This window comes from Drosophila miranda, assembly GCF_003369915.1.
Source record: "Drosophila miranda strain MSH22 chromosome Y unlocalized genomic scaffold, D.miranda_PacBio2.1 Contig_Y1_pilon, whole genome shotgun sequence".
Classification (NCBI taxonomy): Eukaryota; Metazoa; Arthropoda; class Insecta; order Diptera; family Drosophilidae; genus Drosophila; species Drosophila miranda.
Genome location: NW_022881603.1, coordinates 36,410,364 through 36,424,521, shown reverse-complemented (window position 1 = coordinate 36,424,521; position 14,158 = coordinate 36,410,364). Strand labels below are relative to the sequence as shown.

Below are 14,158 nucleotides of genomic sequence, written 5' to 3'. Positions count from 1 at the left end.
AAAGATGTTGAGTCCAGGAACGTGAGAATTGCGGATAAAACACAATCGCTTATCTTCATAGGTACTTAGGCGTTGGTTGCGTTTTATTTCCTATTTGCAAAAGGAGGTTAATACATTTTATTCTTATATGTAGGTAATATATCTACGCACGCTTCGTCTTTTCTCCCGGCTCTTTCTTCGACTGCTCAAACTAATGTGACCTTTTTGTCTTTTCATAGTGTGGCCATTTTCCTTCTCTCTTTTTTCTTTATGTAGGGTATCTGTGCCCTTGCTTAAAACTAAGTATATTTAAGCTAATTTTTCTCGACAACATCCCCACCACCGTGAATCAAGCACGCTCGTGATTCACAATATGTCTAGCTTTGCCAGCATACAGGTTGGGCGGTGTAGAACTCCAGCCGTCGTCTTTACAGTGGCTGAGCGAACCTGTCCGTCGCGTCCAGGCGTGACTGCTAGAATAACTCCCTTTTTCCATTGAGATCGATGAAGATTCTTATCACAGATAAGAACAATGTCCATTTCAGCGAGTGGTGGCATTGGGTGATGCCACTTTGTCCGTCTGCATAGGTCTGGTAGGTACTCATTGAGCCACTTGTTCCAAAATGAGTGTGAGATCTGCTGAGCGATGCGCCATTCCTTTCGAGTTGGCTGGTACTTCTCCTCTTGTGGATGTGGTGTCTGGCTAGAATTGGGAGAACCTAAAAGAAAGTGATTAGGGGTTATCGGATCGTCTGTGGGGTTATCCAGAGCAATGTGTGTAAGCGGTCTGGAATTTACTATGTTTTCAGCGTTACACATTAGGCTATACAGTATGTCTTCTTTCAGGTTTTTGTCATGCAGCGCGTGTCCTATGGCCCTCTTCACACTGCGTACCAATCTTTCCCAGCACCCACCTGCATGGGGGTTTAGCGGGCAATTAAACAGCCATTCGATCTGCTTGGTTGACAGCTCGTTCGCTATTCTAATGTGATCGAGGTCCTGTAATTCTCTTTTCAATTCACGCTCAGCTCCCACCAAATTGGTACCATTGTCAGATCGGATTCTTACTGGTCTTCCGCGCCGCGCCATGAAGTTATGCAATACTCGAAGACACGTATCTGTTGTCAGGTCCCTGGCAATTTCCAAATGAATTGCTCTTATTGTAAGGCATGTAAATATGCCTATCCAGCGTTTATCGGTACTCCTTCCTCTTACAACCAGAAACGGTCCCATATAGTCGATTCCAACATATGAGAATGGACGGAGAGAGTCTGTCCTTAGGAAGTTGTCCCATTAATGGCATTTTTGGTGAAGCTCTCTGGATTTTACAAGTCATACAATTTCTAGCTGCACGGCGAACCTCCTGTCGGCAGTGTGGTATGTAGTACTTTCTGCGTATTTCTGCTATAATTGTGTTTTCATTCTGGTGTTTCCATAGCTCGTGATAATGTCGCACGATCAATTTTGTAACGTGATGCCCTTGGGGCATTAATATTGGACGCCTGGTTTCTTCTCCAACCGAACATGCGTTATTAATACGCCCATTCATGCGGATCACTCCTCTTCCGTCTATGATCGGAGACAACTTCCACAGCTTGCTGTTCTTTTCGATGGACTGTCCAGTCAATAGCGCCACCCGCTCATCATGAAATGCAACATCCTGTACATTGCGGATCACTATGAGTACAGCTTCTTCAATTTCAGCTACATCAAGGTAGACTTTTCGTTTGATCTTACGATCACACATCCTGTAGACCCAAGCGACAACTCGCATCCGCCTTGTAAATGAAGAGAACCTTTCCAGCAACTCCCTGAATACGATATTGACAGATCCATCTGAAGACATCTCATTGATTGATAACGTAAACTTGCTTCTTAGTTCCAGTTCCGTGTCACCAACGTCTGAAGTTCCTAGATTCCATTGACTTGCGTCCTCTTGAAGGAATTGAGGGCCTCTCAACCAGGAGGTTTCTCGAGTTCCAGATCTGAGTTTGGTGCCAAAGTCTGCCGGGTTATCCTTAGTAGGCACCCAATGCCAATCTTCCAACCTTGTGGCTTCAAGTATCTCGTCAATTCTGTGTCCTACATATGGCTTATATTTTCTGTGATCTGATTTAATCCATGCTAAGACAAACTTGGAGTCGGACCACATGTGGACACATTTGGGGTTGACGTCGTGACCCTCAAGAATACATTTCCTGAGACGAGTTCCTAGCACTGCCGCCTGTAGCTCGAGCCTGGGTATGGTCGATAGTTTCATTGGGGCACACTTGGTCTTTCCCATTATAAATGCGGACTTCCATCCAGATTTCGTACGTATGCGCCAGTATCCAACTGCTGCATAAGCTGACTCACTCATCGCAAAATATGTGTAGTTCAATTGGTTCCCCAAAGAACTCTTCAGCGTAACATCGGGGTATCCTTATCTTGCATGCTTGGCTTAGGCTGCGTAACCAACATTTCCATTGCTTTATATCGTGGCCCTCAATTGGCTGGTCCCACTCTGTTCGCTTTTGCCATATTGACTGCAGAAGCAGTTTAGCGATCAGGGAATATTCGGCTAGAATTCCAAATGGGTCAAACACAGACATAACCACTCGCAATACTTCTCGCTTAGACGGTATTCTTGATTCTGAAAAGATTGATGCGTCAATTTTGTTAAACGAAAGAGAGAACCCAAATTCGTCGCTGCGTGTACACCAGTACATTCCCAGGACCTTTTGATAATTCGAAGATTCATCCCTATCAAGAGTTATGGGTTCAGCTACTTGTTCGTTACCAAAAACCTTGTTGAAGAATTTCGAATTGGACACAAACTTTCTCAGTTCGAATCCTCCCTTTTTGTGAATGTCAACTATCTCCTTCACGACTCTCACAGCCGATTCTTCGGATGAAAAACAATGCACCAAATCGTCCACATAATGGTTTTTAATAATGGCATTCACCGCATCTGGATACGATTCCTTAAATTCAAGTGCGTTTCTATTTTTCACATATTGAGCAGAGGCCGGTGAACATTTGGCTCCAAAGGTCATGACCTGCATTTCATACTCCTTCATCTCGTCGCCTGGATTCTTCCTCCATAGTATGCGTTGGGCACATCGATCCTCCTTTCGTATTATGACTTGGTGGAACATTTCTGCTATGTCAGCACAGACTCCAATCGGTTTCTGTCTGAACCTCATAAGAATGTCCGTTAGGGATTGATACCCGTCGGGGCCAGTCATGAGCATGGAGTTTAACGACACTCCATCGACTTCTGCAGCCGCGTCGAAAACAATTCTCAACTTGCCGGGCTTGTTAGGATTTAAGACCCCAAAATGAGGCAGGAACCATTCTTTTTTCTTGTCCACTTCCAGTTCATTGCTTGTGATATGCCGAATGTATGACTTTTCTTCGTATGCTTCCATCAGGTCGCAGTATTTTTTGTAGCACTCTGGATCATGTATAAATTTTCTTTCCAAAGACAATTGTCTCTTTATTGCCATTTTCTTGCTGTCAGGCAAGACGACGTCATCCACTTTCCATAGTAATCCCGTTTCAAAACGGTCACCAATACGTTTTGTCGTGGTTGATAGCAATCGGTTCGATCTCTCAGTTTCTCGACCTTCTACGTGGTTTTTCACAATCCGCACATCCATTTCCGAATTCGTCTCGCACCAACTGTTCAATGTGCTCGTCATTGTGTTTAACCAGATGTACGGCCTTTACATTACTCATGGGTCCTGATTCTCCGCGACATTTTCAATACGCAACCTATCCCAGATTGGTTAATGCAATGGCTGGCCCAACGTATCCCATAGATCTCATTTGCTTTGGAGCTATCAAATGTAGGTTATCTAGTCCGATTAGTATTTCAGGTCTAGCATTTCTATAGCCTTTCAAAGGAATACTCTTTATGTGTGGGTATTGCGAACTTAGCTCAGACATGTTTACGGATTGCTTCGGCAGCCGTAAATCCTTAATAGTCCTTACTCCGTTTAGTGCATAGACCTTTCCTCCACGTTCATCAGATATTCCAATATTAAATCGGCTGACCAATTCCGTTGATGTCTTTTCTCCAAACCATTGCAATGTCAGACTTTCTTTGGGCCCATGTAATCCTAACTCGTCTGCCAGGCTTTCATTTATAAGGGTTACTGCAGAACCTTCATCCAAAAAGGCGTGGCACCTCACTATTTTATTTTTAGCATGAAGATTAACAGGCAATATCTTAAACAAAATCATTGAGCTAGCCTCATGCGTTGCTGTTCCTGTGAACTTTACTTCCTCGCCTGGTTGATTAACTGATTCTGCATGGAGCAAACGGTGAATGCGTTTGGCACATCCATCAAGTCCACATTGGTGATGTCGTCTACATTTTTGACTACGATGGCCGTACTTTAGGCAATTGAAGCATAATTTTCTTTCCCTTACATGCTGCCATTTTTTTCCAAGTTCTAACTGGGCAAATGAGTTACAGTTTTCCAAGTCGTGTTTCCCATTGCAGACGGAGCACGCCTTCATGGTTACAAGTCCGATGTCGTTTGCATGGAATAGTCTCGACTTTTCCTTCTTTGGCTTGAACGTCGCCTGATCGTCAACCAATCCTGCGTCTTGCACTTCTTCGGCCAATCCCTGAAGCCATAGACTTAAATGACTGATCGATTTTTCATCTCCTAGTTGCTTGGAATGGCGTGCCCACTCCAGTCTCTGTTGCACTGGCAACTTTAAGATTAACTTCTCCATTAATGTTGGGTTTTTTAACTGCTGATGTGCGTTAGCTGCTTCTAAGAATGAAGCCAAGTTTTGTACCTTCATTTTGAACTCTACTAATTGTTCCAATCTCCCTTCGCGAATGCTCGGAAATTCTCTAACGCGACTAATCTGGCTTTTTACGAGTTTCTCCGGTCTACCAAAATTTTGTTTAAGGGTCTCTAAAATATTTGAAACGTTAGAACTGTGAATAAGCAAACATTCAACGGTCTCCCTAGCCTTGCCCTTTATTGCCTTTTGGAGGCGTAACAAATTTTGCCTGTCACTGTATCCGTACTCTGCAGTGGTCATAGTGAAAGCTTCGTTGAACATTGGCCACTCTTCGGGAGCACCATTAAACTCCGGTAGATCGTACAATTTTCTTTGCGTTTCCTGAGAAGGAACCGGTTGCCTTGTTGATGAGACTGCGTCTGATATCACTGAGGGCTCAGCCGTGGTTGATTGTGGTCCTGGCTCGCCAGTTCTCCTTCCACTAATACCAAGGGATCGCAGAAGTATATTAGTTTTTTCCATTTGAATTTGATTCATCCGCAGAACTTCCATTTGGAACTGCTGCATTTGCATTGCATTGGCCCGCTGACTTTCTTGCATTTGGCGCCACATCTCCATCATAACGTTAACAACGCCATGTGATTGGGCTTCTTTTGATGTGCCGGGCCCGGCCCCCTCCTTATTTGAGGCTTCACCTTGCGCGGATTCTCTTTCCACTTTTCCCATCTCAACGTTGTCCTCGTCCATTTCATCCGTTGCCCTTAATTTGCTCATTGCTCTGGTAATCATCACCTGCAGACTAACCTTTCCCCAAATCAACAATCAAATTGGCACTTACCAAACAAACCACAATCCAGAAATTTTCACTCGATTTCATCAGCCAACTGCGCACTCAAGCCTCTAGTTGCTGGCCCGCAAGAACTTCGTTGGTTAGAGCGAGATGGCAGTATGTGCACGATCTCGCATACATACATATAAATGTGCGCTTTTTTCAGCTGCCTGACGTGCGCACCCACGTTGGCCTCCGTGTTCTGCAATGTTTATTATCCACCCACGAGCGAGATGACCGTCTCCTTGTGGGTTCCGTCGCTTTTTCAATGTCCAGTATACTTCAGTGCTTGCACCACGAGTCTCTGCCCGTCTTCATACAAACTCCAAGAACTCTAGCGTCATTGGCTTCCAAGAAGCGAAATAAAAGATGTTGAGTCCAGGAACGTGAGAATTGCGGATAAAACACAATCGCTTATCTTCATAGGTACTTAGGCGTTGGTTGCGTTTTATTTCCTATTTGCAAAAGGAGGTTAATACATTTTATTCTTATATGTAGGTAATATATCTACGCACGCTTCGTCTTTTCTCCCCGCTCTTTCTTCGACTGCTCAAACTAATGTGACCTTCTTGTCTTTTCACAGTGTGGCCATTTTTCTTCTCTCTTTTTTCTTTACGTAGGGTATCTGTGCCCTTGCCTTAAACTAAGTATATATAAGCTAATTTTTCTCGACAACATCCCCACCACCGTGAATCAAGCACGCTCGTGATTCACAATATGTCTAGCTTTTCCAGCATACAGGTTGGGCGGTGTAGAACTCCAGCCGTCGTCTTTACAGTGGCTGAGCGAACCTGTCCGTCGCGTCCAGGCGTGACTGCTAGAATAACTCCCTTTTTCCATTGAGATCGATGAAGATTCTTATCACAGATAAGAACAATGTCCATTTCAGCGAGTGGTGGCATTGGGTGATGCCACTTTGTCCGTCTGCATAGGTCTGGTAGGTACTCATTGAGCCACTTGTTCCAAAATGAGTGTGAGATCTGCTGAGCGATGCGCCATTCCTTTCGAGTTGGCTGGTACTTCTCCTCTTGTGGATGTGGTGTCTGGCTAGAATTGGGAGAACCTAAAAGAAAGTGATTAGGGGTTATCGGATCGTCTGTGGGGTTATCCAGAGCAATGTGTGTAAGCGGTCTGGAATTTACTATGTTTTCAGCGTTACACATTAGGCTATACAGTATGTCTTCTTTCAGGTTTTTGTCATGCAGCGCGTGTCCTATGGCCCTCTTCACACTGCGTACCAATCTTTCCCAGCACCCACCTGCATGGGGGTTTAGCGGGCAATTAAACAGCCATTCGATCTGCTTGGTTGACATCTCGTTCGCTATTCTAATGTGATCGAGGTCCTGTAATTCTCTTTTCAATTCACGCTCAGCTCCCACCAAATTGGTACCATTGTCAGATCGGATTCTTACTGGTCTTCCGCGTAAGGCATGTAAATATGCATATCCAGCGTTTCTTCTATCCAGGCCTTCCTCTTACAACCAGAAACGGTCCCATATAGTCGATTCCAACATATGAGAATAAGCGTACGTACGGAGAGAGTCTGTCCTTAGGAAGTTGTCCCATTAATGGCATTTTTGGTGAAGCTCGCTGGATTTTACAAGTCATACAATTTCTAGCTGCACGGCGAACCTCCTGTCGGCAGTGTGGTATGTAGTACTTTCTGCGTATTTCTGCTATAATTGTGTTTTCATTCTGGTGTTTCCATAGCTCGTGATAATGTCGCACGATCAATTTTGTAACGTGATGCCCTTGGGGCATTAATATTGGACGCCTGGTTTCTTCTCCAACCGAACACGCGTTATTAATACGCCCATTCATGCGGATCACTCCTCTTCCGTCTATGATCGGAGACAACTTCCACAGCTTGCTGTTCTTTTCGATGGACTGTCCAGTCAATAGCGCCACCCGCTCATCATGAAATGCAACATCCTGTACATTGCGGATCACTATGAGTACAGCTTCTTCAATTTCAGCTACATCAAGGTAGACTTTTCGTTTGATCTTACGATCACACATCCTGTAGACCCAAGCGACAACTCGCATCAGCCTTGTAAATGAAGAGAACCTTTCCAGCAACTCCCTGAATACGATATTGACAGATCCATCTGAAGACATCTCATTGATTGATAACGTAAACTTGCTTCTTAGTTCCAGTTCCGTGTCACCAACGTCTGAAGTTCCTATATTCCATTGACTTGCGTCCTCTTGAAGGAATTGAGGGCCTCTCAACCAGGAGGTTTCTCGAGTTCCAGATCTGAGTTTGGTGCCAAAGTCTGCCGGGTTATCCTTAGTAGGCACCCAATGCCAATCTTCCAACCTTGTGGCTTCAAGTATCTCGTCAATTCTGTGTCCTACATATGGCTTATATTTTCTGTGATCTGATTTAATCCATGCTAAGACAGTCTTGGAGTCGGACCACATGTGGACACATTTGGGGTTGACGTCGTGACCCTCAAGAATACATTTCCTGAGACGAGTTCCTAGCACTGCCGCCTGTAGCTCGAGCCTGGGTATGGTCGATAGTTTCATTGGGGCACACTTGGTCTTTCCCATTATAAATGCGGACTTCCATCCAGATTTCGTACGTATGCGCCAGTATCCAACTGCTGCATAAGCTGACTCACTCATCGCAAAATATGTGTAGTTCAATTGGTTCCCCAAAGAACTCTTCAGCGTAACATCGGGGTATCCTTATCTTGCATGCTTGGCTTAGGCTGCGCAACCAACATTTCCATTGCTTTATATCGTCGCTCTCAATTGGCTGGTCCCACTCTGTTCGCTTTTGCCATATTGACTGCAGAAGCAGTTTAGCGATCAGGGAATATTCGGCTAGAATTCCAAATGGGTCAAACACAGACATAACCACTCGCAATTGGACACAAACTTTCTCAGTTCGAATCCTCCCTTTTTGTGAATGTCAACTATCTCCTTCACGACTCTCGCAGCCGATTCTTCGGATGAAAAACAATGCACCAAATCGTCCACATAATGGTTTTTAATAATGGCATTCACCGCATCTGGATACGATTCCTTAAATTCAAGTGCGTTTCTATTTTTCACATATTGAGCAGAGGCCGGTGAACATTTGGCTCCAAAGGTCATGACCTGCATTTCATACTCCTTCATCTCGTCGCCTGGATTCTTCCTCCATAGTATGCGTTGGGCACATCGATCCTCCTTTCGTATTATGACTTGGTGGAACATTTCTGCTATGTCAGCACAGACATCCCGTTAGGGATTGATACCCGTCGGGGCCAGTCATGAGCATGGAGTTTAACGACAATCCATCGACTTCTGCAGCCGCGTCGAAAGCAATTCTCAACTTGCCGGGCTTGTTAGGATTTAAGACCCCAAAATGAGGCAGGAACCATTCTTTTTTCTTGTCCACTTCCAGTTCATTGCTTGTGATATGCCGAATGTATGACTTTTCTTCGTATGCTTCCATCAGGTCGCAGTATTTTTTGTAGTACTCTGGATCATGTATAAATTTTCTTTCCAAAGACAATTGTCTCTTTATTGCCATTTTCTTGCTGTCAGGCAAGACGACGTCATCCACTTTCCATAGTAATCCCGTTTCAAAACGGTCACCAATACGTTTTGTCGTGGTTGATAGCAATCGGTTCGATCTCTCAGTTTCTCGACCTTCTACGTGGTTTTTCACAATCCGCACATCCATTTCCGAATTCGTGATGTAGTCTCGCACCAACTGTTCAATGTGCTCGTCATTGTGTTTAACCAGATGTACGGCCTTTACATTACTCATGGGTCCTGATTCTCCGCGACATTTTCCATACGCAACCCAACCCAGATTGGTTAATGCAATGGCTGGCCCAACGTATCCCATAGATCTCATTTGCTTTGGAGCTATCAAATGTAGGTTATCTAGTCCGATTAGTATTTCAGGTCTAGCATTTCTATAGCCTTTCAAAGGAATACTCTTTATGTGTGGGTATTGCGAACTTAGCTGAGACATGTTTACGGATTGCTTCGGCAGCCGTAAATCCTTAATAGTCCTTACTCCGTTTAGTGCATAGACCTTGCCTCCACGTTCATCAGATATTCCAATATTAAATCGGCTGACCAATTCCGTTGATGTCTTTTCTCCAAACCATTGCAATGTCAGACTTTCTTTGGGCCCATGTAATCCTAACTCGTCTGCCAGGCTTTCATTTATAAGGGTTACTGCAGAACCTTCATCCAAAAAGGCGTGGCACCTCACTATTTTATTTTTAGCATGAAGATTAACAGGCAATATCTTAAACAAAATCATTGAGCTAGCCTCATGCGTTGCTGTTCCTGTGAACTTTACTTCCTCGCCTGGTTGATTAACTGATTCTGCATGGAGCAAACGGTGAATGCGTTTGGCACATCCATCAAGTCCACATTGGTGATGTCGTCTACATTTTTGACTACGATGGCCGTACTTTAGGCAATTGAAGCATAATTTTCTTTCCCTTACATGCTGCCATTTTTTTTCAAGTTCTAACTGGGCAAATGAGTTACAGTTTTCCAAGTCGTGTTTCCCATTGCAGACGGAGCACGCCTTCATGGTTACAAGTCCGATGTCGTTTGCATGGAATAGTCTCGACTTTTCCTTCTTTGGCTTGAACGTCGCCTGATCGTCAACCAATCCTGCGTCTTGCACTTCTTCGGCCAATCCCTGAAGCCATTGACTTAAATGACTGATCGATTTTTCATCTCCTAGTTGCTTGGAATGGCGTGCCCACTCTAGTCTCTGTTGCACTGGCAACTTTAAGATTAACTTCTCCATTAATGTTGGGTTTTTTAACTGCTGATGTGCGTTAGCTGCTTCTAAGAATGAAGCCAAGTTTTGTACCTTCATTTTGAACTCTACTAATTGTTCCAATCTCCCTTCGCGAATGCTCGGAAATTCTCTAACGCGACTAATCTGGCTTTTTACGAGTTTCTCCGGTCTACCAAAATTTTGTTTAAGGGTCTCTAAAATATTTGAAACGTTAGAACTGTGAATAAGCAAACATTCAACGGTCTCCCTAGCCTTGCCCTTTATTGCCTTTTGGAGGCGTAACAAATTTTGCCTGTCACTGTATCCGTACTCTGCAGTGGTCATAGTGAAAGCTTCGTTGAACATTGGCCACTCTTCGGGAGCACCATTCAACTCCGGTAGATCGTACAATTTTCTTTGCGTTTCCTGAGAAGGAACCGGTTGCCTTGGTGATGAGACTGCGTCTGATATCACTGAGGGCTCAGCCGTGGTTGATTGTGGTCCTGGCTCGCCAGTTCTCCTTCCACTAATACCAAGGGATCGCAGAAGTATATTAGTTTTTTCCATTTGAATTTGATTCATCCGCAGAACTTCCATTTGGAACTGCTGCATTTGCATTGCATTGGCCCGCTGACTTTCTTGCATTTGGCGCCACATCTCCATCATAACGTTAACAACGCCATGTGATTGGGCTTCTTTTGATGTGCCGGGCCCGGCCCCCTCCTTATTTGAGGCTTCACCTTGCGCGGATTCTCTTTCCACTTTTCCCATCTCAACGTTGTCCTCGTCCATTTCATCCGTTGCCCTTAATTTGCTCATTGCTCTGGTAATCATCACCCGCAGACTAACCTTTCCCCAAATCAACAATCAAATTGGCACTTACCAAACAAGCCACAATCCAGAAATTTTCCCTCGATTTCATCAGCCAACTGCGCACTCAAGCCTCTAGTTGCTGGCCCGCAAGAACTTCGTTGGTTAGAGCGAGATGGCAGTATGTGCACGATCTCGCATACATACATATAAATGTGCGCTTTTTTCAGCTGCCTGACGTGCGCACCCACGTTGGCCTTCGTGTTCTGCAATGTTTATTATCCACTCACGAGCGAGATGACCGTCTCCTTGTGGGTTCCGTCGCTTCTCCAATGTCCAGTATACTTCAGTGCTTGCACCACGAGTCTCTGCCCGTCTTCATACAAACTCCAAGAACTCTAGCGTCATTGGCTTCCAAGAAGCGAAATAAAAGATGTTGAGTCCAGGAACTTGAGAATTGCGGATAAAACACAATCGCTTATCTTCATAGGTACTTAGGCGTTGGTTGCGTTTTATTTCCTATTTGCAAAAGGAGGTTAATACATTTTATTCTTATATGTAGGTAATACGCACGCTTCGTCTTTTCTCCCCGCTCTTTCTTCGACTGCTCAAACTATTGTGACCTTCTTGTCTTTTCATAGTGTGGCAATTTTTCTTCTCTCTTTTTTCTTTATGTAGGGTATCTGTGCCCTTGCTTAAAACTAAGTATATACAAGCTAATTTTTCTCGACAACAAGCTTATTCTAGCTTATTTTTTCTTCAATCTAGCTTATGGTGACTCTCTGGCCAGCGACAGTCAATAGCTTCAGTTCCAGCACCGACCGGACCATCATCCGATCCAGCACGCAGCTATCCGCCACGTGCGACCACCCCGAATGAAGATCCGAGTACCTACCAAGTTCTATACCTTTTAACAACAATAAAACAACCATATTTCTTAGTACCGCTTATCCCACGCCTATTCTTGAACCACGAGACTCTTTCAGGTACCGGCCGTAGCGTCGACACAATAGTGGTAAAAGTGGATGTGTGTAACGTCCAGAAGGAATCGTTTCCGACCCCATAAAGTATATATATTCTTGATCAGCATCAATAGCCGAGTCGATTGAGCCCTGTCTGTCTGTCCGTCCGTCCGTCCGTCCGTCTGTCCGTCTGTCCGTCCCCTTCAGCTCCTACTGCTCAAAGACTATAAGAGCTAGAGCAACGATGTTACAAAAAATTTCAAAACTTCACCCCGCCCACTTCCGCCCCCACAAAGGACGAAAATCTGTGGCATCCACAATTTTAAAGATATGAGAAAACCAAAAACGTAGAATTATAGAGAATGACCATATCTTTAAGACTGCGGAATCTGAATTGGATCGTATTATTACTATAGCCAGCATCAAGAAAACAATTTCATTTTTTCTCGCCCTGTCTCTCTCTAACACACACGTAGCATATGCGGCTTTGCTTAGAGTAAAACATTAGCGCCTAGATCTCAGAGACTACAAAAGCTAGAGCAACCAAATTTGGTATCCACACTCCTAATCAATCGGACCGAGACGAGTTTGTTTCAAAATTTCGCCACACCCCTTCCGCCCCCGCAAAGGACGAAAATCTGGGGATATTCAAAAATCTCAGAGACTATTAAGGCTAGAGTAACCAAATTTGGGATCCGCACTCCTGTTAGATCTAACTATAAAACGTGTATCTCAAAATTTCGCCCCACCCCCTTCCACCCACACAAAGAACGAAAATCTGTTGCATCCACAATATTGCACATTCGAGAAAACTAAAAACGCAGAATCATAGATAATGACCATATCTATCAGATTGCTGAATCTGGATCAGATCGGATCATTTTTGTAGCCAAAAGCAAGAAATCAATTTTCAGTGGCTACGCAGCGCCCGACGTCACGCTCAGACTGATTTTCTGTCTCTCTCGCACGCACTCTTTGTCGTGTGGTTCAATATTAGCGGCGTCTGCCGCAGGAGAGCCATACTGACTTAGTATCGGGTATAACTGTAGAGTTGCGGTGTCCGCAGCAACTCACAACGTTCCACCTCGTTTTTACATATTTTACCTTGTTTGTAGTGGGGCGGATCGAAGCTCAACTCTCCCACAACGCAATTGATGTAGCCGTCATAAGAAATGAAAACGGTTGTGTTTCGTGGTATATATGTACATATAATATGTATATATGTATATGTATATAATTATGTGTGTGTATTTGGCCGTCTGGTGGCCGGGGGTGAAATCGTTACTCCTTAACTCTATGCCTTATGGTGCTTTTTCTGCCGTGAGCGCCGTGTGGATCGTGGACCTGACAAGGACGTCGACTCAGTGTCGCTCCACGGTCGGATAGGCGTGAGGATGCGCAAAACGGGGGTTGCTCTTGAGGAATCTGTGGATGGCGCCGTGGGTCCTACGACGGGGCGGCTCGCGGGGAGACGAGTGTGTCGTTCGTCGTGAGCCGATGTAGATGGCGACGGTACAGTCGCGGCTGAGCGGGCTGGACGACGAGGGCGGCGTTTGGCATGGTTCGATTTAGATGGCGACGATGCTCCCGAGGCTGAGCGGGCTGGACGACGAGACGTGGGTTCGTGGAGTAGCATGTGGTTGTTCTTGCCGGAGTGTTGGGAGCCAGGCAGTTCCCGCAATACTGGTTGATAACGACAGCTCGGAGTCTCTCTTCGGAGCTCAGGAGAAGAAATTGGTGGTAGGTCCGTAGCGGATGGACTCCTTGGCAGATTCGGCAACGGTAGGATCCAATTTCGCGCGCACGTCGGTTCTCCCTGGTGCGGTTGGCGCGGGGACGTGGGGCCATATCTGGGTGTGGAGAACTAAGTTGAAATAAAGGCGTCGAAGACACATTAGTAACGATCTTGGAACGGGTGAGAGGCACATTTAAGACATTGGAAATTGCCGCCCGGTTACATAGTCTGGTGAGGCTATGTTGATCTAAGGACGGATTCACCTTCGAGTTCAGGCTTGAATTCGGACCGGAGCGTAGAGCTTTCATACAGTGCATATTTTGGAAATATTTCCGTCGGTCAGGAGACCG

At 45.0% G+C, this 14,158-nt stretch overlaps 2 protein-coding genes across 3 annotated transcripts; both read right to left on the bottom strand.

Moving 5' to 3' along the window:
* Positions 1–49: 49 nt before the first annotated feature.
* On the bottom strand, positions 50–5,517 carry LOC117190996. The gene is made up of 2 exons (XM_033395977.1): positions 151–5,517; positions 50–90 (listed from the first exon to the last, which is right to left on the bottom strand). Exon 1 carries the CDS (start codon positions 5,512–5,514, stop codon positions 3,736–3,738), a length of 1,779 nt encoding a protein of 592 aa, XP_033251868.1. The 5' UTR covers positions 5,515–5,517; the 3' UTR covers positions 50–90; positions 151–3,735.
* A 1,341-nt stretch (positions 5,518–6,858) lies between these two features.
* LOC117190995 lies at positions 6,859–11,862 on the bottom strand. Of its 2 annotated transcripts, none has more exons than XM_033395976.1 (2): positions 11,685–11,862; positions 6,859–11,630 (listed from the first exon to the last, which is right to left on the bottom strand). In XM_033395976.1, the coding sequence occupies exon 2, from the start codon at positions 8,183–8,185 to the stop codon at positions 7,013–7,015; it is 1,173 nt and encodes a 390-aa protein (XP_033251867.1). In that variant the 5' UTR covers positions 8,186–11,630; positions 11,685–11,862; the 3' UTR covers positions 6,859–7,012. The 2 variants fall into 2 exon arrangements, with proteins under 2 accessions (XP_033251867.1, XP_033251866.1); XM_033395975.1 differs by having other exon boundaries at positions 7,748–11,630.
* Positions 11,863–14,158: the final 2,296 nt, after the last annotated feature.

What these genes read in the sequence shown, in the direction of transcription:
- LOC117190996 (XM_033395977.1), bottom strand. Translation starts at nt 5,514, where the DNA reads ATGATTACCAGAGCAATGAGCAAATTAAGGGCAACGGATGAAATGGAC.
- LOC117190995 (XM_033395975.1), bottom strand. Translation starts at nt 11,135, where the DNA reads ATGATTACCAGAGCAATGAGCAAATTAAGGGCAACGGATGAAATGGAC.